The sequence below is a fragment of the Patiria miniata genome, unplaced genomic scaffold (assembly GCF_015706575.1).
Source record: "Patiria miniata isolate m_02_andy unplaced genomic scaffold, ASM1570657v1 HiC_scaffold_28, whole genome shotgun sequence".
Lineage (NCBI taxonomy): Eukaryota > Metazoa > Echinodermata > Asteroidea > Valvatida > Asterinidae > Patiria > Patiria miniata.
Genome location: NW_024037067.1, coordinates 3,189,909 through 3,214,687, shown reverse-complemented (window position 1 = coordinate 3,214,687; position 24,779 = coordinate 3,189,909). Strand labels below are relative to the sequence as shown.

The 24,779-nt window shown below is 39.3% G+C and overlaps 4 protein-coding genes across 5 annotated transcripts in view; 2 read left to right on the top strand and 2 right to left on the bottom strand.

Annotated features, from left to right (window-relative positions):
- Window positions 1-202: 202 nt before the first annotated feature.
- LOC119734863 (eukaryotic translation initiation factor 3 subunit L-like) lies at window positions 203-9,096 on the bottom strand. Its single transcript, XM_038208463.1, has 18 exons — window positions 8,936-9,096; window positions 7,954-7,999; window positions 7,538-7,691; window positions 7,277-7,356; window positions 7,002-7,063; window positions 6,290-6,359; window positions 6,069-6,142; window positions 5,822-5,902; window positions 5,524-5,614; window positions 5,205-5,359; window positions 4,576-4,746; window positions 4,050-4,183; window positions 3,434-3,607; window positions 3,089-3,146; window positions 2,780-2,818; window positions 2,515-2,607; window positions 1,765-1,845; window positions 203-1,363 (listed from the first exon to the last, which is right to left on the bottom strand). The coding sequence occupies exons 1-18, from the start codon at window positions 8,975-8,977 to the stop codon at window positions 1,325-1,327; spliced, it is 1,644 nt and encodes a 547-aa protein (XP_038064391.1). The 5' UTR covers window positions 8,978-9,096; the 3' UTR covers window positions 203-1,324.
- A 480-nt stretch (window positions 9,097-9,576) lies between these two features.
- LOC119734864 (28 kDa heat- and acid-stable phosphoprotein-like) lies at window positions 9,577-12,726 on the top strand. The gene is made up of 6 exons (XM_038208464.1): window positions 9,577-9,737; window positions 10,393-10,478; window positions 10,884-10,979; window positions 11,464-11,591; window positions 12,034-12,185; window positions 12,476-12,726. The coding sequence occupies exons 1-6, from the start codon at window positions 9,725-9,727 to the stop codon at window positions 12,511-12,513; spliced, it is 513 nt and encodes a 170-aa protein (XP_038064392.1). The 5' UTR covers window positions 9,577-9,724; the 3' UTR covers window positions 12,514-12,726.
- Window positions 12,727-13,279: 553 nt separating this feature from the next.
- Window positions 13,280-17,822, bottom strand: LOC119734902 (electron transfer flavoprotein subunit alpha, mitochondrial-like). The gene is made up of 9 exons (XM_038208532.1): window positions 17,650-17,822; window positions 17,241-17,390; window positions 16,839-17,003; window positions 16,389-16,488; window positions 16,139-16,249; window positions 15,795-15,899; window positions 15,536-15,687; window positions 15,257-15,403; window positions 13,280-14,593 (listed from the first exon to the last, which is right to left on the bottom strand). Exons 1-9 carry the CDS (start codon window positions 17,695-17,697, stop codon window positions 14,555-14,557), a joined length of 1,017 nt encoding a protein of 338 aa, XP_038064460.1. The 5' UTR covers window positions 17,698-17,822; the 3' UTR covers window positions 13,280-14,554.
- Window positions 17,823-19,086: 1,264 nt separating this feature from the next.
- LOC119734859 (dynein beta chain, ciliary-like) overlaps window positions 19,087-24,779 on the top strand; it is a 39,697-nt gene continuing 34,004 nt past the window's right edge. Inside the window, exons 1-10 of one of the 2 annotated variants that reach the window (XM_038208458.1) lie at window positions 19,087-19,434; window positions 19,949-20,142; window positions 20,488-20,677; window positions 20,821-20,920; window positions 21,038-21,249; window positions 21,476-21,709; window positions 21,837-22,004; window positions 22,382-22,498; window positions 22,713-22,981; window positions 23,584-23,598. In XM_038208458.1, the coding sequence (XP_038064386.1) occupies window positions 19,087-19,434; window positions 19,949-20,142; window positions 20,488-20,677; window positions 20,821-20,920; window positions 21,038-21,249; window positions 21,476-21,709; window positions 21,837-22,004; window positions 22,382-22,498; window positions 22,713-22,981; window positions 23,584-23,598 (1,847 nt within the window). The remainder of the gene's footprint in view (window positions 19,435-19,948; window positions 20,143-20,487; window positions 20,678-20,820; window positions 20,921-21,037; window positions 21,250-21,475; window positions 21,710-21,836; window positions 22,005-22,381; window positions 22,499-22,712; window positions 22,982-23,583; window positions 23,599-24,779) is intronic. The other variant, XM_038208459.1, reaches the window with a different exon arrangement.

The window sequence follows — 24,779 nt, the reverse complement described above, 5'->3', positions numbered from 1 at the left end:
CACAAAAAAATGATTACATGTACTAACATTTAAGGGGATATTAGAAACTAGCGACTATGTATGGGGCAAACGCATGGAAAAATAGGTTGGGCGAATTAATGCAGCCCCAAAATGATCTTTTTTGGGGGTGTAATTTTACTCATATACAAAGCACCACAACATGAAAAATTGCACGAAGAATCACAAACAACAAAACGAATCATACATGTTATCACACTCAATACATTTTATTCATCCATGATGGCGCCTAAGCTAATAAGCACAAAACGACTGTCTGCTTTTTGTTGATGATGCAGAGAAAACAAGACTTAAACTGCATCAAATCTAACCCTGTATATATCAGCATGACTGTTGGTAAACGTGTGGGGAGGGAGCAAAGAATTAGATTCAATTCTTCATTCACAAATTAACTTTTCCTTGGTTAAAGGTAGGGAAGATCATTTGTCATTTGTTTTGTTTGCAACGACAAAAGTTCTCAAAATCTAAAGACGGGTGCCTAACCTGATAACTTTTAGCTCTGTGAATACTGTGTATTCTGAGAAAACAATTTCAGGATTTTGATTTCAATTCAAAAATTGCAGAGTTGTATTTTGAATTGCGCCAGAAATCTGTATCCGGAACAAAACACGTTCTCATTCAGCCAAAGACTGAACCAACAAACAATAGCAACCGTGTCAACGTGTCAATGCTTGCGCACACCCATTCAAGGATTTGCCCAATTACAAACCAACTACTAACGGAAATTTCCAAAAATGCGTCACTTGACTCATCTTTGGAAATGACCTTCTTTTATTGTTTTCTTCAAAAGGACATTAATTATGCCAGAAAATAATTTCATGGGGAGTTCAGTGCCATTACTGTCTTTAAACCAAGCAAGGTTTTTGATAATAATTTGGTCAGTTACTTTTTGGATAGCTGCAAACGATCTACTCCACCTTTAAACTGTATTGACATACCATAAAATAAAGTACACAAGTTGAGCCCTATTTTATGGATAAATTTGATGTGTAAAGTGTGAAAAAATGTGTAGCGAGATGTCAAAGCAAACTGCAAAAAATTTGCTCAAAATGTTAAAATTGTATGAATTTCTGTGAAGGCTTTTCCATGATACACATTTTGAATTTTGAATATTTAAAAACAAAACTTTCACAATTCTCTTTAAACCTCTGGACATCGAGAACAGAAAGCCATATTAGTAAAAGTTGACATAATTTTGTTGAAATGAAATATACTTCAGTGTTCGATTAGTTAAAAATGTTTGGAGGAGTGGGGAAACTATGACATTTAAACAATGTCAATTTGTTGATCAAGCTTTCATACGGCATTATAGGGGTCCAATGGGCTTCTTCATAGAGCGGTTAAACTGTGACAAAAAGAAGGGAAAAAAAACGTTACTAATGACCGTGTTTGAAACATAATGTGCATGCATCTATAGCAGTGCTAAGCACACAATATATTTCTGTTGAGATCAGAAGAAACAGCAGAAAACACAGTGAAGAGTGGGCTAACTTAAGAGACAGAAATTTCTTAGTTATATGCACTGAGAAATGTCCCAGTAAGTACAGGCACTGGTATGTCCACACTGCAAATGCACTTCATGTTATCATGTTCGTGCCAAACTAAGCACATAATATTCCTATTATCTGGCAAGGATTTCAAAGAACATAATATAAATGTACAAACATTCCATTTTTACCAACTGAAAAACACATCCACGATCGCTGAATTGTACCTTGAATACTCAGGATTCTATTCTCTACTCACCTCGTCAAATTTATGGATCTGGCGGATGAAGAAATCGCCATAGCGACGAGCCACCTTGGTGTCTGCAATGTGAATCATGTCCTGTGCAAAAACAAAACAAAAATGAAAAACTTAAAACTGTAAGGCCAAAAAAAACAATAAGTCGGTCTCTGGTCAGCGCGCGCGTCGATTTTAATCATGCGCGTCAATCTTTTTTTTTCCCAAAACGTTCCGCGGTAGCTCCAACAGCGCCCTCTATTGCCGCACCTCCTCAATTTTTTTTACCAAAGAGCACCAAGGAATGGGAAATTGCACCAAGGCAAATGATCGAGCGCACCAAGGCAAATTATGGAGGACACCAATGTACATGAGGACACAAAAAAAGCAAAATAGTACCCACCTTGTCTATACAATCCAAGCTTGAAGAAAAAAAAAAAAGAAGCCGCGTCCCCGCGTCAATTCCGGAACTTTGGTCTGACCAGAGACCGAATATTTTTTTTTGGGCCTGAAACTACTTTAGTTGATAGTGAATACATCTGTAACTTGTAACATTTGTAACATCTGTCTGCCTTAAACAATAACTATTAACCTTAACTCTCAAAGGAATTTTGCTAATAAACTACCCGACTCTCTGGAAGTTTTGAAGATATTTGACTTCCTAAGGTGGCCCTGACAGGACACGCACATTCACTGTTATTTTCAAATCGCAACAGCATATTTCGATTCTTGACAATGGATGTCTGTCAAGGGCCACCGTTCTTTTCAACTCACCTGATCGATGTAGAAGTCAACCTCGGATGCAGACTGAAACTCCCCAGCCAAACCACTGGTGCCCTTGGTCCACACCAGGTTCTTCATCTTATGCTGCAGGGAACCATTGAAAACATCCAGTAATTACTACCACAGACAATGTGCATGATACTTGTTTATGAATCCATACAGTGTGATCACATGATTCCAATTTCAAACTTGTGTGTGTTGTCATTTTAACCAGCCCATGGAGAACGGTTGTCAACAATTTTGCCCAAACACTTACCTTGAAGCACAGCAGGTGAGTTCTGAAGTCTTCCTCTGACTGTAAACAAAAATAAAGGTACGGAAAAATGTCACATTTTGCTTTTAAATGTGATTAAAGGAACAACAAATACTTTTTTTTCCTTGCAAAGTATAGTTGCAAGGAAGTGTTAACATTGCCAATGGCAGCATTTTGTACTGTGAATTGCTAATATTGGAGACTGAAATCTGAAATTCAAAAATACAATTCTGCGATATAATGTAGTGGACTCTGATATCATTAGGAGTGTCTGCAAATGGCAAAAAGGAAATTTTGAAGAAGAAAACTCACCATTTCCAGAAACACAGCCAGCTTGGAGATTGGCATAGTGGTGTAGAGCTTCAAGAAACTTCAAAAAGGAACACAGAAACAATTGCTATAAAAGCAAAGAATTGTATACATTATCTCTACTTCTCAAGAAAACTTTATAACTCCCTTGGCATTTAAGCCTGAAACTTTCCTGAATCCTCCAAAATCTGAGGAACCAATTAACTTTAAAGTGACATCAAGCCCCATGTAAAGTAAAAATGGCTGGTCTCTACCTTCCTCAATCCTACAAAATCCTCCAAAGACCACCTTACAGATTTTGAAGGATCTGAGAGTGATAGGAATCGATTGGAGAGTGTATCCCGTTACCTCCGGATGGTGGGTATAGCCAACTGCTGCTGGATCTCCTCACGAAAGACTTTCATCTGAAGTGAGAAAGGCTCGCGATGGAAGTTGCCCTGAAGGACCTCGTAGTTGGGAGGCACCGGAGACAAGAAACGAGGACAGGAGAAACTGAAGGCATCCTCAAAGGCTTGCATCTCACTAAAGGGGGGGGGGTTGAGAAAAAATAAAATTGTGAGTACACTTCTTGTGCACATTTTTTTTTGCAAGCAACTTCTACTGGGGCCTTTTTATTTCTGACAGGGTTGTAGACTTAATTGAGTCAGTCACAAGTGAAATTACAGGCCAAATCACAAGTCACATTGAAAGTCAATTCACAAGTCAAGTCACAAGTAATCACAAGCCAGGTGACAAGTAATAAAGGAAGAACAATAACAAAGGAATGGTTTTCCACAGTTCAATTTAACAGCTTGTGACTTGACTGGAGGCTGCATGACTTGTGATTGCTGATTTGTGATTGATTTGATAACAACTCCTACTTCTGATGTCATAAAGTAGGGTCCAGGGAGGGGGAGGTTCTTTGGGGTGGGGCTGGAGCTGGGGCCTAAGTGGAGGTGAGGTGATGGGGGTATTCTTGACTCACCCTCGCTGCATCTTGGCCAATTTATCTCCCATCTTCTCCTTCAGTTGCATATGGACGCTCTCATCAATGCGCATGGGATGAAGGGTCAGCGCGATCCCCAGCAACGTGTAGATCTGCTCGTTGATCTTCTTAATCTGTACAGATCATTACCAATGCAAGGTCAGTCATTCAAGTCATCACATCTCATGCATATTTATATTAGTCGTCCCATCTCATGCATATTTATAACATTAGAGTCATCACATCTCATAAAAAATTTTGACAGTGGAGTCATCACATCTCATGCAAGTTTATGACATTAGAGTCATCACATCTCATGCACATTTATGACATTAGAGTCATAACATCTCATGCATATTTATGAAATTAGAATCATCACATCTGTTGCATATTTATGACATTAGAGTCATCACATCTCATGTACATTTATTACATTAGGTCAATCACATTTGCATATTTACAAGTAGGATGAAATACCTAATTGACCTTTGACACACCCACCCACTTTTTGACCCCGCCCACTTACCAAATCCACTTGGTAGGAGCCCGGTGGCATCATGCGGCTGGTGCGCTGGATGTACAGCAAGATGTTAGTGAAGCTACGTATGGCGTCCTGATACCTCCGCATCATGAGGTAGGCAAAGCCCACATAGTAATAGGTGGTGACCTGACAGGCTGTCACCCTCGAGTAGAGAGTCTGGGGAGCAAGGAACCAGTCTATATTAAACCCTCCTTCACTGGTACACTGCTTTGCACTACAATATACCACAGAGTTAACTCTTATGGTTTGTCTATACGGCGTGTGTGACATTTTGCAACTTTTTTACATGTCGTAAATGTTACTCAATAACATGACTATAAACTGATGATTCCCAGGTTTTTTGGAAGGTTTGGGTATTTCAGACATATTCAACTCAATTAATACAGATTTTTTTTAAACTCCAATTAGCTTTGCTATATGACATCTCACTACTTTCTTTACTGTTTGTAGGTATTTTAAGTCTTTGTATGACAGCCATCTCTGAACAAACAGCTGTGAACACAACTCCCCGTTCATGCAGTACTTTGTATTTAGGTGTTTCAAATTGAGTTTATTGTTTTACTTTTAAAGAAATTTGCCCAGTGAAATTGCTGACTAGTTGAGGTTTGCCTTACTTGCTTGTTGAGTTCGATGTTTTCCAGGACTTTGATCGCTTGGTAGTAGTCACCCAGCAGAGAGTGAAGTCGTAGCAGGCCGATCAGACTGAAGTAGCCAAGCATCTTGTATAACGGATGACGACCAAAGTCTCCCGCGACACTGTCTGGATCGCCTATAATAAACAAACAAACAAACAACATGTAAACAGGTTTCCGATACGACCTCAGTAAGGTCATGTTTGACGGAGAAGTGTCTCTTAAGTTAACCCAGTACTTCTCCCCTCGACCCCTAAGTTTTGATGTTTCAAGTGAGCTGATTTCTCATGTTGCAACTAACCTGCGCTGGCGTAGACCTCTAGTTGCTTGTTGATGTTGGACTTGTCCACCAGGGAATGCAGAACGTTCAGCACGCTATGCACATTCCAGATCTAGGAAAGACGAGAAAATAATGACTTCTAACCCAAGACCATTGACCAACTACTTACTGTAAGCAGTCTACTTATTAAAGATTCTTCTCGCTATATAACAAACATTGCAAAAAATGACAACTCTGAAAAAATTCCAAGTTTGGTAGGACCGTTTTCTAGTTTTTAATGTTCTAAAGAATAAAACTGGTAATTGACATTTTTGTCTACCTTTGGGTTTTGCTTGAGGATGGTGATTTCATCGTCCGCCTTTCCCGACAGCTTGCTACGATACTTGCTGAATTCTTGGAACTGTAAAGAAAAACAGTCAATAAGTCAAACTTCCTATAACTGATTATAAAAAAGGAAGACAATGCGCACTACGAAGAGTAGGATTTGGGTGGATTATCAAAATACCATGGGTGTTTGGGTTAAGGTAACATGAAACTTGAAATATCAAGTAATAATTTTAATTTACCTGGTAAATAAACTCATCAATAACGTCCCACAACCACTGATCTGGCAACTCCAATCTCACAGGTCCATCCGCATCTAGAGAAATAATCAAACATCAAAGGTTAAGCTCCAGAAAATCTTTTTCAAGTTTTTAAGTAACCAATGCTCTCAAGTACTTTTTAAAATGGTTAAAAAAAAACCAATATTCTTTTGGAAAACACTAAGGCAGTGATTTCTACTCACTCAGGATAAAGTTGAAGAGGTTGCAATAGTTGTAGTAAGACTCAAAACGCTGCTCCTGCGATGGACCCGACTGTCAACACAAACAGATATCTATTAAGAATTTCTTTTAACTCAAACAAGAAGAAATAGTTATTCAATTTCCAAATCATTTTACTAAAGGTCTTGGGTAACTGTTGTGGAAGTTAACTTGAAACTTGCCCAACATACCTAAGGCCAAAAAAAAAAAGTCTCCGGTTTCTGGTATGCGCGCGCGTCGCCGTAGCCATGCGCGTCGGCAAAATAAAAAAGTTTTTTTTTCAATGAAAGATGATGTCTTAAAACCGCCAAACTCACTGGTTTGACTGGAATCCTGCTGTTGCACAATTTTAACGTGTTTTTAGATGGGGTTATGATCGAGAATAAGCTTTATGTGGCCTCTCTGGACTCCCATATATTTGCACTAAGTTTAGTCGGGCACTATTTGCAGTCATCAGCCGACATTTGAAGCAAAAAAGTAAGGTAAAAAAAAAAAAAGCCGCGTCGCCGCACCACTTTTTGGACAAGCTCCATACCAGAAACCGGAGACTTTTTTTTTTTGGCCTAAGCCGACAGTATGAACAATTCTGCTCAGGGGTCACACTTTAAAGAGGGGGGTTTCTTTAAGAATTTTAATACTGAGTAGGAGGGGTTATAAGCAGTGTTAGGGTTTTTCTCCAACAATAACTTTACTCACTGTGACTCTGGCATAGATGTGACGATAGTACAGCTCCTTGTACAAGATGTTGAACACAGGATCTGAAGAAAATTGATCAAAACCAGATAATTTTCAAAACATTATTGAAACAATTAACAACATCAATCAGCATCATTTTTGTCAACATGTAGAATGGGCCAAATAAACCCCTTTTTTCATAATTAACAGCTGTAAAGTCAACAAAGTCTGTATCTACAAATCAGCTAACTAAGGTTTTGGGGAAAACATGAAGTAAATCTGGAGGATCTTTATACCATGTCCGACCACCGTCTGAATGCTCTCTGCATCCGGCCAGGAAGAATTCTTGAAGAACCTCTCAGTCAGCTTGTTGAAACTGCGAACAGAGGTAAAACAAAGAGACAAAATAAAATGAAGTTGTTTTCTTTTTTTTTATAAAGAAAATTAATGTTAGAGAACTGGGGTAACTGACCAGAGATGCCTGCATGTTTTAGCAGGAGAGGGAGTGGGTTCGAATCCCATCATTTTCGATGGAATTTGTTTACTCTATGACTTACTCTCTCTCATAGCACTGGCTGATGTCGTAGAGTTGGTTCTCCTTGATGCTCCGCTGGAAGAACATCAGGAAATTCTTGATCTCGTCAGGCAGAATGTAGGAGCTGACCGTGTTGGGAAGTTGCCTCTCATAGGCCAAGTCACGCTGCGGATCACCTGAGGAGATAATCAAGAATGAAAGGATTGGAGATGAGAAAAGAACCTGGGATTTTCTACTTTGCAGGTATAAAAGGATAAAATAAACGTTAAGTCCCTTAGGATTTTTTGCTTAAAACTTTTTCAAATCTTCCAAAATTCAACACAGTGGGGTGAAAAAACAACTCCCTTAAATAATAGAACATTCTGTTTACATAAAACTAAAACCTTTTGCTTATAAATCAAATCTCACAGTTTTCTAGGCTTTTAACTCTATACTGACCTGTGTGCATTCCGTAGCCATGACTATCATCCTGGTAATAATCCCCCTAAATTTGAATGAAAACAAAGAAAAGACAAAGGGTTTATGTAATAAAATCAGTCAAACATGCAAAATATGGTTTTGGATTGAAGTTTTGTGTCAGTGGTCTCACTACAACTTCATTAATTAACGTTATAAATATAAACATGATCATAATTTGCATAAAGGTCATGAAGGTGCAATCAACTGAATGTCAGACAAGTCGACCGTTGAGACAACTCGACTCGGGACAAGTCGACCGTTGAGACAACTCGACCGTTGAGACAAGTCGACCGTTGAGACAACTCGAATCGGGACAACTCGACCGTTGAGACAGCTAACGTGCACGGCACGTGCACGGTACGGCCACGCGGTTGACCGGAGATGCGCGCACAGGCCCGGCAAAAACGAACGATGTGCACGGACAATCACGCTGCGCTATATCGGCTCTGCTCTGTTACGTGTCATAACTCCCAAACGGCGATCAGCCGCCGTCAAAATCCCCGGTGCTATCCCCAAAACTAGGCCCAAAAACATGCGAGGCGACTTGTATCAACGGTCGACTTGTCTTTTCATTTATCGCACATACGGTCGAGTTGTCTCAACGGTCGAGTTGTCTCAACGGGCGACTTGTCCCGAGTCGAGTTGTCTCAACGGTCGACTTGTCTGACCCCCAATCAACTGATCACGCAAAACATGCGCAAATCCATTCTTGCGCAATCGGATGGTTGCTCAAACCTGTTCTTGAACAATTCAAAACTTTTTAAAAACTTTAAATTTTGTATTTTGTTAGTAAAATATGCCTGTTGGCAGTGTTGCACAAATATTCATGAATTTCAAATTCTGCATTGACTTTATACACAACCAAAAAGTAAAAATGCCCTACTGCATGTTGTTTTTCTAACGATTTTATTCAAAATTATACACTAGTGCTTGGTATTTTGCCAGTAGAAATGGTACTCACATCATCATCTCCGTAGTCTACTTCATACCTTACTCTACTCATCGTTAATTTTGAGGCAATTATTTAGCCAAATATGTCAGAAAAATGACTGTCCAATCGACCACATGCACACTTTTCGCAGCACTGGCGGTGAAGTGAAATACCGCCCTCTAGTGGAATAACGCGCACGACGCTAATCCCAGTTTCGTGCCCCAACTGTTTTTTCCTTCCCAACTGCAGTTAGGCCTTCTTCCGTGGTTGGGTAAATAAGCAACCACGCACTTTAAAGATAACTTTGTGCTATTTTCGAATTTTACCCCGCAAAAGCAAAACACAAAAGTTATCTATTTTTTTAAAGACACATCGACCGAAGCTACAACTATCATATCATATTTAAGACTAACAATTTTGATTTTTTTGGGAGGGGGGTGTATTAAAACACAACTTAAAAAATGGTTATTGTCATGCCGAATCCTTCAAATAGTTTTTGCTCTGAGTTTATCTGATTTATACAAATTCAAGTTTTGCTCAGTTAAATTATAATGATGTAGTATTTTACAATACATGTGCATGCAGCATAGTTACGGTGGAGAGAAATTTTGCGCTTTAATTTGATATTCCCGATTGAAAAACTACCCGACTGCAGTTGGGACTATGGACACATTTGGGACTGAATTTGCAAATACAACGTGTAGTTCATGCGGAAAGTCCACACTCTGCGTTTGGTTGTTTGCCATTGTGCAATCAGACAGATTTTCACTGTTTTTACCATTGTGAGAAAGTGTTTGTGAGATCAAAGAGTTTCCAAAAATGCCTAGAGGAGGTAAGTATTCCTTAGATCGGCCTATTTGTGAGGGTAGAGTGTGAAATACTTGCAAAATTAGACAATTTGGAACGTCATTGAAACTTGGTCTACTCTTCATGCTCTTTGACTTGGAAAAGTTATTTGCTATTGCACATGCACGATGCACGATACGGGCCGGGGGTTTCCCAAGCTCATGAAACATGTGAAACTCGATCATAAAACAAAATCTCAAAGGCCGAGTTTGGGCAGTTTGTTCTTGACTCTGGTGTATTGTTCGTGCAAAACACTGACGGAAAAGTGTTGTGTGATCCTGTTCCGAGTGCAGTGTTTCTAGGTCGTGTTCACGTCCGCCGTTGGCCATTCGAGCGCGAGAACAATATACCTGTGTCAAGAACAGACCGCCCGAACTTGGCCAAAGTGTTTGATTTCCTGTGAAAAGTTCCTGATCGATACTAGCTATAGTACTCAGGCCCGAGTATGACCATGATGACCTAGTCAGCAATTAATATTAGGGGTGTGCATCGGAGCCAGGTATTCGACTACCGGGTACTCGGAGCCTGTCAGGTATCTGTACCGCGTACCGGGGTAGGTTGTGCATTATTCTACTTAATCTGTTGACAAATAGCTCTGTATAATCTAATTTACATGCATAATTAATTAATTGAATTCACAGGTCGTAAGGGAGGCCACAAGGGGCGGAGCCGGAAATTCAACAATCCGGAGGAGATTGATGACCAAATGAGGGCACATGAGTGGAGGGTAGGTTGTGTCAAGAAGATGGAACAAATCTACGATGATGGTCCAAAATTTGGCGTCTGAATAATTTTGGAAAGCTTAATGTCCAAACCAAGAGGAAAGACTCTAACGCACAACTTTTAAATACATAAAGCAAAACATGGACCTAAGTTGAGCCAGAAGCTGCAAAAATCATCTGAACCTGAAACTTAATTGAGACAAAAAAACTTTAATGTGAAGATTTTAAGGGGGTACACAGAATGAGATTCTAGGAAATCCTACTGAATTAAGGTAAAGACTATAACCATATTCCACATGTGAACCCGGGTCATAGAAGGTGAAGAAACAGAAGGTGAGCAAAGAACCAGTGTGCCGGTTTGATACTTATATATTCATCTTGTCTTTGTCTTTGGTTTTGATTTGATGCAGGAACCAGCTAAAGAAGGGAGTGGAGACGAGGGGACAGCAAAACAGCCGGCAAAGACGATATCTGACACAGACTCGGACTCAGACTCCGACGAAGATGTTAGTTCATAGCTGTACTCTCTGGAGGCAGTGTAGTCAAAATAGTCACCATTATTACCCTAACCTTCCCAAATTCTCCAAAATCCTCTTTGCAAAATGGAGGATTTTGCAGGATTGAGGCTTTATGGCAAATCTGTGTGGCTGATTTTGGAGGATGCACTGTGTCAAGGTCTTTGGCCAGACCTTGTGTTGTTTATGCTCAGCCATGCATAGATTTAGGCCTACATTATACTGGAAATCCTCTGCACTGCTCCAGGATGTCACTGGCTCTGCCTCAACACATTGACAGTGATTGCGGGAGGATTTTGCAGGATTGAGGCAGTAGTCACTCCTGAAAGGACCACATCAAGAAAAAAATGAGCATTTTGCAGGATTGAGGTATCCTAGCAAAACAGTTAAAAGGGAGTAGCGTGACTTGGGCTTGAATCAAACTCTAATCACATTTTTTATAATTTTTTGTTGTTGTTTGTTTTGTTTCTTGTAGCAAGGACACAAAGGCGTCAGTCACCTCATAGCTATTGAAAACCCAAACCGAGTGGCAAACAAAATGAAGAAAGCGTCACAAGTCGATGTCAATGAATCCGGAACAGCGGCCTTATCAAGAAGAGAAAGGTTAGAATGCTTCAACCAAAAGTATTCAAAAGAATTATCTGATTTACTGATCAGCGCAGACAAGGGGAGTACGGCCTAGTGGTTAGGGTTCGTGATTCATGATCACAGGGTCAGGGGTTCGAATCCAGCTGCTGGCAATATGTTCCAGCCTTGGGCAAGCCACTTCACCCCCACTTGCCCCTCTCCACCCAGGAGTATAAAATGGGTACCGGCATTAGCTGGGGAGTAACCTGCAATGGACTAGCATCCCATCCAGGGGAATAAAATATTTTCTCTGTCGTTTCATGCTACTGATACCGGAGATAAATAGCCAGCCTGATGGGCCACATTGGCTCGTGACAGACTTTACTAATACCTCTGCGAAGACAAATATACATGGCATTCTCCACACACTGGCTCTCCTAACAATAAATAAGCAGATTTTTCTCTGATAAATTGACAGAAAAGAGATAGAGAAAGAAGAGGCCACACAGCGATATTTGAAGCTTCACAGGGAAGGCAAGACGCCTGAAGCCCAGGCAGACCTGGCAAGGCTAGCAATCATCCGCAAAGAACGGGAGGAAGCGGCCAAAAAGAGAGAACAAGAGAAAAAAGGTTAGAAGAAATCACCAGACGATAAGTTTGGCTATTTTCATGACTTTTTTTCCCCTTAGGAAATTTAAGTTTTATGCCAACCCTAAAATTTGACTGCCCTGCTGAAATTTTAACTGGCCTACAGTTTTTAACATCACCCATTTTGCATGTAATTAACAACAAAGTAGTTTTCTCAAAGAAGTTGTTTATGCTCAGTGATCAGCGCTAATAAAACAATCAGAAACGGTGAACTAACTTTAAGCTTTAACTGTAGATTATTATTAGTTTTTTTTTGTTATTCATTTTTACAGCAAAAGAGGAAGCCAAAGCTGCTGCAAGGAAAAAATGACGAAATGGAAAAAATGTAGAAGAGAAATCATCGGTGAATTATGAAATATGTATGTAAAAATGGTTCGGGATCATACACACTATTCAAACTTTTAAGGTAATATACAATGTTTGCTTTTGCTGTAATTTTAAGAAATTGATAGATTTTGGGGGTTGTTATTTTGTAGCAAAGATTGTTACATTGACCTGTTCAAAGGTTTGTGTTCATAGATGCTGGAATAACCAAGAAAAAAAATTATCTTCTTGTAGTCTGGTTCCCTGACTCTACTTCAGACGAAGAAAACAATTTATAGATGTTGGGGAATTGTCAGGTCAGGCAACCAGACTAGCTGGCTTGTCCGTTTTTCCCAACGATTGTCGGCCGACCATCGTAAATTTATACAAAAATTCCACTTTTCTTGAAAATGACAGCACACCATATGCCATGATTTCACAGGATGCTTGAGACTATTATTCACTTACAGTCAAGTAAGGTATTTCATAATTATTTGATAGTTTTGTTTTTTGATGTTTGCAAATGTTGTATATTATCTTTAAACTTGTAGCACATTTACATGTTTCTAAATTAAGTCTGAACCACCTTCAAAAAAAGTGTTGCACAAAGATTGAATATTGCAAAAAGATATTTATTTGGCCCAATTAATAAAAAAAAGAATTGTGCTTCAATTGAATGAAACAGCAAACACTTCCAAAAAGTTTCATATTATAACTGAAACGAGAGGTATCAGAATTTAATCATGACATTTTGTTTTGAATTTTTTTTTTTTGGGGGGGGGGATCAGTGAAATTGAGTCATAAACATTTACTGAAACATTGTTTACTGTGTGAAAATTTCTTTTCAAACTATTTTTCTGCAATGCACGTACTTCCAAAGCGATATTTATTTAAATAATTTTGGCGTACATGGCGATTTCGTTCCATTTTTTTTAAGTACTGATTTTGTTGAACAATAGAAACAAGTTGAGTCTGGTATCCTTTACTGCAGTGTTCGATTTGTGTTACAATTTTTGATGCCGTCTTTAAAAATGAAACACGTTTATCTCTAAATCTGTCATTTCTGCCTTTATGTGACACGATTGTAAAATGATTTTGAAGAATTTTCCTACACATTTACAGCTTAAAAACATGGCGAACCCCTTGAAGTTGGTATATAATCTACAGAATACAATATTCAGATGTCATTTCAGATTTTTATTCATTTATTTCTCCTTCAATTTGTGAAAGCTCATGTAACCCTTTAGTCATTGTACTGCCCGAAACCCGTCTGGCTATCTGGTTTGTAAGGATGACGTCATTTCAACCCAAACCACGCCCATTGCACATGGGGAATTATGGGAACTGGAAGCAGTACAAAGTGTCGTGCTTTAAGCCAATGGGTGCTAGTAATCAGTGGTGCGTGTTGGCCTATGACGCAATCACTTGCAAACCGGATTGCGTGTTCTGATCCTATACTTGCATTTGTTTTACAAACTCTCTGACCTTTTTTGGTCAAAGTTCATTTTATGTGTAAACTTATATTGTAGCATTCATACAAAGACAATAAAAGAATGGAACATTCTACTGATCTGTAATTGTGGTTCTTCTTTATTGTGTACAGTATTTATCAAATCACTAAATCACTCGTTAGCAAATAGCCATTGTTCAAACTTGTTCAGTTATTTACAATTAGTATGAAGACTTGAACAGGAAGTTGGTTTCTCGAATTAATATTTTTCTAAATTGGAAATGGCTTGAACAAAAGTAAATGTTACTGACCAAAGAGTGACATTAAGATTAAGTCTTTACTAGAAAGATAAGTATCAAACAGTTCCAGTCCCATACAATTTTTTTTGTCGCACAAAAAAATGAGCTGAGAATGTCCTTTTTAACTATCCAGTCGTGCATTTTTTTTTAAATGATAAAAATACCTACAGTAAAATCCTGTTTCATCCCACTGCATGTTTTAAGGGATCACGATTTTGAGGCAAATTCTGAGACAATTGAGGACATAACCATGAATGATGAACAGTCCATGTGCCTCAGACTCTACCATTGAAAGGTGTTCACTTTTTCTCAATAATTTCTGTCATTTCTGGGACGGCCTGAAAAAAAAAGAGAAAGAACAAATATGGTTTAAAATTTGATTAAAAGATAAAATTTGATGTCAAATACAGAATATAGAACACTATAACAGCCATGTCCAATGAGTTTTGTGGTATCAATAACGTTAGGATAATAACAAGTCAATCACAAATCGATCACAAGTCAATCGCAAGTCCTTCACAAGTCAATCGCAAGTCATCACAAGTCTATCACAAGTCATCGTAAGTCAATCACAAGTCATCACAAGCCAATCGCAAGTCCTCACAAGTCAATCACAAGTCTATCACAAGTCATTGTAAGTCGATCACAAGTCATCACAAGTCAATCACAAGTCATTACAAGTCGATCACAAGTCATCGCAAGTCAATCGCAAATCAATCACAAGTCAATCACGAGTCATTACAAGTCAATCACAAGTCGATCACAAGTCAATCTCAAACCATCACAAGTCCACCACAAGTCAGTGCAAGTCAATCACAAGTCAATCACAAGTCAATCACAAGTCATCACAAGTCCTCCAGTCTCAAGTCAAGTCACAAGCTATTTGTTATTGCTTGCCCCCTTGTCGCTTATTACCCAACTTGTGATTTGATTTGTGATCTGACTTTTGATTGACTCGACCACAACTCTTGAGGCTTAGGGTAAGTTTTTCCTTCTGTTACCTTGAAGAGATCTGCAACCAGTCCGTAGTCAGCTACTTGGAATATAGGAGCCTCAGGATCCTTGTTGATAGCAACAATCACTTTGCTGTCCTTCATACCGGCTAGATGCTGTATAGCACCGGAGATTCCCACAGCTATGTACAGTTGCTGTAAGAAGAGTTAAAAAGAAATGTTACTAAAAAATTTTTTTTCCAAGTCTTTGCCAGTCAGCTGGATGCATTATCGTTTGGGTAGAAAAGGAAATCTTAGCAAAGGTTAGCAAAAAGTTAAGCAACTTACTGGAGCGACAATTTTGCCTGTCTGTCCGACCTGCATGTCATTAGGTACGAAGCCGGCATCAACTGCTGCTCTGGATGCACCAACGGCAGCGTGCATCTTGTCGGCTAACTTGTAGAGAAGCTCAAAGTTCTCGCCGTTTTTCATACCACGGCCTGGCAAATCAAAATGCATCCCAAAGAAAAAATTATACTTGCTTGATCAATATTGTTTTCAATCTAAAACTACTGGTGTCACCGTTACTCCCTTCTGATTTACATACCTCCTGAGATGACGTTATCGGCGCTGGTCAGTTCTGGTCGGTCACTCTTGCTGAGAGATTGGCTCTCCCACGTCGACAAATCATTGGTAGCGCCAGGCTCAGGGGCTAGAGCGAAAATTAAATCAAATTTTACCTTTTTTAATTCCAGAGCTTAAGATTGTGTCAACTCTTAACATAGTCCCTACACTGCGCCAAACTGCCCTGCCTGTTACTCTCTGTACCGCCCAAAACTGGCCCGTTCAGTATAGTTTCATGTATTTCTAAGGAATTTAATACAATGTAATACAGTGTAGTGCAGGTACTAAAGAATTGATTAAATAATAATAGTTTGTTATTTTTTTTACCTTGTTCTGAAGCAGCTGAGCCACTTCCAACTTCGACTGCCTCAAACGCCGTGCCTCTCACACTGAACACCTTGACTGCATCCAAGCTACGAATGGTTGATACTGCATTGCCTGCAGAAGGAACCAGAACAGTTTTTAGCCAGTCAGCTTGTGTTAACATGAAAGCTAATTTTGTCAGTAAAACAAGAAGACAAGTCAGCATTAAGTTGCCTGGGAGGCGTGGACATGTTGATGATGTGACGGATCTTACCTGCATAGATGGTTCTGACAAACGTGTCTGGTGATTCGATTCCGATGATGTCTGAGATCGGTGACACATCCAGCTTAGCCGCCAGCCTTGGAATCAAGTTCTGTGAAACAAAAACGCAAACTCTTTTATCAATTAAGGAAGTGTGAACAACAGAATTACATTCCAGATGGAATAATTTCATATGGTGTGGTATACATACTTTTTTCAAAATATCAACTTTTCAAACAAATTTCAACAAGTCAACACTTATGCTGCCAGCACCTTCAATTCTATCTGATGGTTTTGAAGGATTTCACAGGATTGGGGATAGTATGGCCCAGCTACATGGGCCTCGCTGACAACTACAGTACTAACAAAGAATACAACTTTGGTTTCTTGTGGATTGGGGGATTCATCTAGAATGTTTTTAGCAAAAATTTAGAGGAAGTTGTAGGTTTTTAGTCTGTTCACCTTGCCAAATGCTGTTGCCCCTGATGTGATGTGAGTGAAGTTGAATTGTTTCTGTGTGGCAACTAGCAGTGGTGTCAATGCTTCTGGCAGGAATCCTTTGTAAGCTTCGTTGTCAGCCACCATGATCTTGCTGACGCCTGGTACTTTGGATAACTCCTCAACAACCTGAAGGCAAAAAAGGGGGGAAAATTACCTCAACAATTGTTCAATGAGCTTATCTATATTTTTTGGGGGACCAGTTGAGACTTTCACTACTAAATATAATTGAGGGAAATTTTGAGTTTCTTCTGAACAGAATTGTGACTCCTGTATGGAATCAGAATCCATTAAAAAAGTTAACATTTCCAAACTTTTAATTTTGATTAAACCAGCTAATCCTCTGTTAGCTGTTGACATTCTTACCTTTCCACAGCCAGTTCCAGCCACCAGACACGACACATCTCCTCCAATCTTAGAGGCGGCAGTCAATGTATTTAAGGTGATGGGCGTGACAGATTCATTGTTGTGTTCAACGATCACCAGCGTGCTATTGTGACGACTCAGCACTGAAAACTGTGTATGAATAGAAAACGGAACAATTTGTAATTATAAACGATGTATTGAAAATCCTGATTTGTTTTGTACTGTGATACAAAACTTTACAAATATAATAATTTGAAACTGTTGAGTCTTACCATAGTTTACAGTTCAACCCCCCCCATCCCCGGCCAACTACGCCCCCCCCCGGCCATTCGCAGTACACTGACAATGACTGATCAGTCCGGTTCGGAAAATTATAATCGCGAATTTCTATCCCTTTAACAAAACTTACCGATTGGCAAATCCTGCGAGAAGAATTCCTTGCAATCAAACCAAACATTTTTGTTCAAATTTCGTGAAAAACTCGTCAGAATAATGATTTTAAGAATGGATTTACGCAACCAATTTCCACGGCCGGGCACAATGTTATGTCACGATATCATAGCGCCCTCTGTAGATCTTCACACACGCGCGTTCCAATTTTTCACACCATTAATAGCGCCCTCTAGTAGTACAGTAGAACCTGTCGATCTTCTAATTTTCAGAAAATGGAGTCAACTAAACCGAGGCTAATTAAAGTTTATCACAGTCCCCTGTAAATTTAAACGATTTGAAGGGGGGGGGGGGGAGGTCGGGTCCGTGGACCAGCTCAATTCAAATCCCACACATTATTTATATTTTTAATTTTTAGGCAATAAATTAAAACGTACGTTGCATCATGGAGGAAGGAACACCTTCCTCCATGGTTGCATATAATTCCCCCCGCAAACCATCAGCTAGCTACATTATACCTTTTAGTTTTAATATTACAATGTGGCAACACTACATGTATGTATATTTAACCCCCTTCCTCTTTTTGAAAAAAAGAAATACTCGAGCCCTCTTCCCCCTCCCCCGGTTCTGGATCAGCCCCTTGAGTCTTTGACTGCCCAAAGGGAAATAATCACTTCAATTGGAAATTTCGATCGATGGTTCTTAAATAACCTTGAGCAGTATACAACATATTGTTAATTTATTTGTTATTGCATGGAGGAAGAAATGGTTATTGTAAATTTTACAAGTATACACACTCAATCGCACAATGAAAACAGTTTACATAAATATAAGTTTTGTTTCGCAACTTTCTTCTGCAAGAATAGTTCTCTATTGCGAAAATATTGAAAATAATATTTTGGGGACTACTTCCCCACCCCGAACTCCTACCCCACCATAATTTTATCAAGTTGAGTGCATTTTGTAAGAGTTAGAGCCCCCCTCCAAAAAAACAAAAAAAACCAAAAAACACCACCCCCTGCTGCGTTGACACTTTTTGATTGATTGATTGAATTAGTCTGGTTTCCCGTTGGTTAAAATATCGTGCATTTGAGTCCGAGGCAAGACCATAAACTAATTGTAAACAGAGAGTTGACGTCCCTGGCAACGGCGCAAAGAACGATCAATTTACACACAGACGCCATATTGAATCAATAATTCTGTGTACGAAGTTTGCGGCGCTGACGAAACGGGACGGTGGTGAACTTCTAAAATCAAGGAAATCGTCGGTAAATTCCATGAAGTTCAATCTAAAATACAACCAAAGGGAAGCCGTTGCTACACTGATATATTTTCCGGCCAAATTTCTCGTTGACTTGTTATGAAAGGAATGAAAAACTGAGCTTTTTGTGTGACGACTCCGCCGATTTCTCGAGCAACTGAATCTTTACGCTTGACTGCCTGATCCACATTCAACATGGGGGAAGTCTCCGATGCAAGATTTGATTTTATATCAGAGTACATTCTGAAAAGCTACAAACTGAAGCCGGACAAATGGGCCAAATGCATAGGTGTCGAAGACAACAAGCTTCTCATTCAAGAATTCCTTGAAAAAGCCGACATTCCACAGGTTGTCTTCACGGTAAATTCTGCCGGTTTGATCACGCCGTCATCCGAATTTCCAGAGACCCTGAAAAACAGCAAAGCGATCTATTTCATCAAGAAGAACAAGGAGGCCCTCGGAAAGGACAACTTCAAACAGAACTTAGTGTATGGTGATCTGTCGTATTCACCATTGGAACAGCTTTCTGCCCTTGTCGACGAGGTGAATTTTAATGTTAAAATGGGAATGTTAATTTAGGCCTATTAATGAATATGAAATGTGAGGTCAAATAAAATATTTTTTCTAACAAACAGACTTAATTATTTATTGTAAGCAAATTATGTTTAGGAGATCACTTGAACTGTATCAAGGGTAAAATTAACTTCTTTCTCATAAATTAAATAATATAATTTCAAAACGTTTAAATCTGTTTAAAATTTTAAACAAGGACATTTTGATTTTAACAATAATTTTTTTTCTTTGAAAATAGGTTTTGAAAATTTGATTGTTTAGTCTAAAATCCCCGGAAAAAACGATTTTGATTGTCCAGTATTTTAATATTTGCAGGAATGTTGGGCCAGGTCAATATTATTCAAGAGGCTCAGTTTCCAAATTTTGTTTACCAAAAAAAAATACTTAAGAAAAAACTGTGTAGGCCTAAACAAAAAAAAGACAATGTATTTAGCATTGATATGTTGATAGAGAAACCGTATTGAGTTTAAATTTTCTTACGCAGGTGCTTGTGCCTCTGTTAGCCAACCCGAGGAACCATGAACAGTGGCCTTACGTTGTATCTCAAGATGTACTGCGACACGTCCACAACCTCAAGAGCAGTGTGTATGTAGTGGCTGGCCAGGTGAAGGGCAAAACACTCCTACCACTCCCTGTGGGCTCCGAGAAAGTGGAGACCGCTGCTGAAGCAGAAGAGAAGTGAGTTTACTTACCCGATTTTCTCGCTAAGTAGAATTCAACAGGGTACCAGTCATAAGCAATACGTATTGCAGGAAATTTTGGCTGGCGACATGTTTCTGCTCAGCAGATAATTTGTTTGCTGCTGGTTGCGATCTGCTAACCACAGAAGATCTGCATAGTGATGTGAGCACAGAATCCTTAGTTGGAGGATGCTAACATTTGCAGAAGCCTATATTCGGTGTAACGTATAGCAAGGCATTAACTTCATACCATTCCACTCCAAAACCATCCCTCTCCAATCTGAAAGGATCTTTTTGTTTTTTGGTTTTTGGTTTTAATTTGTTTAACTCTTGTCCGTTGCAGGGATGATTCCTATGATCGAAGCTTGGTGCATTCCATTGAGTCTGTCATCATTGATTGGACACATCAGATCCGAGATGTGCTCAAGAGAGACTCAGCCCAGCCCCTACTGGAAGGTCTCAACCCAGGGCCTTTTGTGGAGATCCAATTCTGGAAGGCCAAGTGTGAGAATCTAGAATGCATCTTCCAACAGGTGAGCTCTTAGATTCTGTGACTGGATTCATTCAACTACTGGTTGATTCATGATGAACCTCGATGATTGTAAAGTAAAGGTGTATTTGTCCTGAATTTACGTTTAGTAAATGGGATTAACCTCAGGTTTCTTTTCTTCGACAGTTGCGTGATCCCAAGGTTCGTAAGATGAAAGAACTCCTTGAGAGAACAGAGAGCAGCTACCTGCCATCCTTCAAGAACATTGAGAGGGATGTGGAAGCGGGTAAGTATGCAGCAGGAAAACATACCCGCAGTCGCAACAAAAATCTGACCATATCTATGACTTTTGGAGATCAATCGTCATTCACACTTTTGTCTTTTTCTCCTTTTTTAACCATAGCGTTGACCGAGGCCCAGGACATCACTATGTACCTGAAACCTCTTGGAAGTCACATTGAGGGTTTTGAGGAGGTGGACTTCCCTGAGCTACTACCCAAGCTAGGCCCTCTGATGCACGTGGTCTGCCTGATCTGGAGTAACTCCGAGTACTACAACACAGCACCCAGAATCATCGTTCTACTGCAGGAGATTTGCAATTCACTCATTGACAGTGTAAGAAACCCTAACGAGTCAGAGTACAAGACATGAAATTCACTGCACAATCAGGAAATTTTTTCAAGCCTTGGCGTCATCCCCGGCTTTTACATTTGAAAACCTTTTTTAACAATTCGATACACTGAGGGAAAAAGTTTCGGTGACAACAATTTCAGGTCTTCTTATTTCTGTCACTATTCTAATTATTCAAGCAAGCATACTTTACATGTTTGTTTCCACCCAGTGTCGCAATTTCCTGTCTCCTGATGAGATCTTCAAAATGGAATGCGAGGAATCCCTGGAGAAAGTGAAGGGCGCCCTCGCTGTGCTGCGAGGTTACAAGAACCTGTATGACGACCACCGCGCTAAGCTGAAGGACTACTTCAAGGAAGGCAGGGAACCCATCCTGTGGGAGTTTGCTCCCTCCATGGTCTTTGCTCGCATGGACAAGTTCTTGGAGAGGTTGGAGATACTGGAGGTAGGTTTCTGAAGAAGTGTCTCCCTAATTCATAATTAAATCCATGATTCATGGAATTGTGTTTTTGTGTACTAGGGCTCGGACTCTGAGTTTTGCTAATTCGATTCGTCACTTTTCTGACTGACAGAAACTGTTTGAGACCAACGTCGAGTTCAGCAAGCTGGAGAAAACCGAGATGGGAGGCATGAAGGGACGGATGCTGAGCGTACAGGTGGAGAAGATCCATGAGGAATTCCTGGAGTATGTCAAGGTGTTTGCTGAGCGGAGCTATGATGGCCTAGATCCACAGTGCCAGGTGAGTGATTACTTCCTCTTCAACTCTGTCTAGGAAGAGCGTCCGTTGAAGGTTTTCATGGAATTCGAGTGAATGCTATATCTTTACTCAGATTTGCCTGAACATTTTTTTGCGGGAAGTCTTCTTGAATCATCCAAAATCAACTCATTCTGTGCTGGATCAAGTGCAAATTCTCTAAATCCTGCATAATGCTTTAAAACATCCTGGTTGATTTTAAAGAATTGAGGACGGTAAGGGTTAATTAATTAATGAGCTAATTAAGAATCATTGCAACAGCTTGTCAGTTTTGTATGTTGAAGAATTAATATGTTGTGTACATTTGTTAAAGGTTTTTGTTGTATTTGACCATTATTTCCCAATTGTATCCATCATCGTAGGAGTTTATTGATGACTATGAAGTCTTTGAGAAGCAAGTGTATGATCTAGACCGACGTCTGGGAGCCATTCTATGCCAAGGCTTTGATGACTGCGCAGGACTAGAATCTGTCTTTAAGGTCTGTATTCAGATTCTTTCTTCTTTTTGATTGTTGGAGAGGGGAAAGTTAAACAACCCTTGGTTTGCAATTTGTCTTAGAAACTGTTCCATGAATCAGCCAAGACTCTATGATTCTAAGTCAATATTCCTAACCATTAGGCCACATTCACTCCAAATTCTTAGCACGGTCTAATATTTTTAGTCTGACGATCCTCATAATTGTCCATCCACAGATGCTAGACTGCTACGGGCCGATGCTAGACCGGCCAGTCATCAAGGACGACTTTGAGCCCAAGTATCCAATCCTCCTTGCCATGTTTGATGAGGACCTAGACAAGGCTAAGGAGGTCTATGACAAACAGATGACATGCATTGACAAGATGGACGGCCGGCCGCCTCTCAATAAGAACATGCCGGAGGTAGGCGGATCACTCAAGTGGTCCAAGGAGTTAGAACATCGCATCAGTAACCCAATGGCAAGCTTCAAGCACGTAGAACACCCGTAAGTACATGATTAGGAACAACTTTTTGTATTTCGACTTAAAGGATTATTTTCTAATGAAATAAAAGATCATTGAGAACTAAGCAATGTAAATGTTACAGAAAAGTTCTTCCTTGCCAACAACTAGCGCAAAGTCAGTTTATTTTATCATTTCAGGAAATAGATATTTCTTGACAAATTCAATGTTCACATTGTGGACTGGTGAAGTCAATGCATAGATAATGAATTTCCTATAATTAAAGGTATTGCTTAAACATGTTCCATTGGTCTCAAAGTGATATTACAGCCATTTTAATAAGTCGTATCCCAATTCTTAACGTACCTTTAAAATTAATTCATTTTCGCTTTTTTAAATGGAATTTGAAACGGACACAAACTAGAAACATGCCTTCTTACCTTTACCTGTGCTGCAAAAACAATTTTAATTTCTTTTACTTCACTGTCATTATGCACTGGAATGCTGCATGGCATGGCACAAGGAATGATGTGTGTGTATTGTTATTCCAATAATCTCATATTGTAGTCAGACATTTGCATGACAAACCCTCTGATCATTTATGTTTGCGTGGTTCCCTTTTCCTTCCTTTGCTGTGGAAATGCAGAACCGGAGTCAGGAGGTAATGGACCCGACCGCTGGCTGAGCTAGCCTTCAAAGTTTCTTTCATTTTGTTGTTGTTATTTTTGATTGGTTGCTGAAATTGGTTGCTGAAATTTGGTTTGCTTAGGAGACGAACAAATTAAAATCAACAGAAATCTATTCAGTATTTCTGATTTTTTGTCAATTTTGTTTACCACATTTTCATTCAGGATAGTTAAATAAAACAAATTTAGACACCAATTTCAGCAACACGCCAAATGTGACTGGTTTGGTTTGGGTTTGGTGTGCATTTGTTTATTCTTTGCAAGTTGGATGGATTGGTGCACCACTTTCTCATTTGTTTCACATTGTATTTCCAGGTGAAAGAAGCACAAGTGGTGTTAATGTTTTTTGTTTTTGTTTTGGTTTTTCCTTTGTTTGGTTAATTTCACTTTATCTTTTCACCATATCTCATTCATTGATCAATCCGATTTTCAGGTTTCAATTTTTCACCCTATTCCTCTATTTTGTTATTTTCTGCCTAATATCACCACTCTAAGAAAACACCTCAGAGGTGCACCACTCTATGAACCTTTAAGAACAATCTGAAGAGTGTATTTTGGTTTCCTAATTCGTGACTTTTCTCAATGTATAGATACGTTTTGACATATATTTGTCGTTTTTCTATAGCTTGATATTAACTAATCTTCCTGTTGTAACTTTGGTTGTGCATTTTTTTTTTGTAGGGGATGGGTTAGTTCCTTGAAAATAATTTGGTTATTCTCAGAACCATATAGTTTTTAGGCCAAGTCACTTCACATGGCTTGCCCGTAAACTTTCTCCAAGTTGTCGTAATGTGGTGTAACAATCATACAACATGCAATATGTTGTTCAAATATGTCAACATTCATATAGGCCTACAAAGCCCCCAAAAGATGAACAGTAGCTCCTTATAAAAAAAAGGGGGGGGGGAACAAATCATCCTTTTTTGTATTCATTTGGTGTGGCATTGTTGTATTTGCATGAAAAGTTTCATTGCATGATTTGTTACAGCCATGAAATACATTTTCACAGACGCAATCATTGTGATCAAGCTGAGAAATTAGTTGTTGGAGTTCAGTTTATCCAGATTGTTTCTTAGACATGCACAGACTAACATAGAAGATTGGTTGTAAATCTAATTGTGCAAGTTATGTTTTCCAGTTGGCTATAAATCAAACA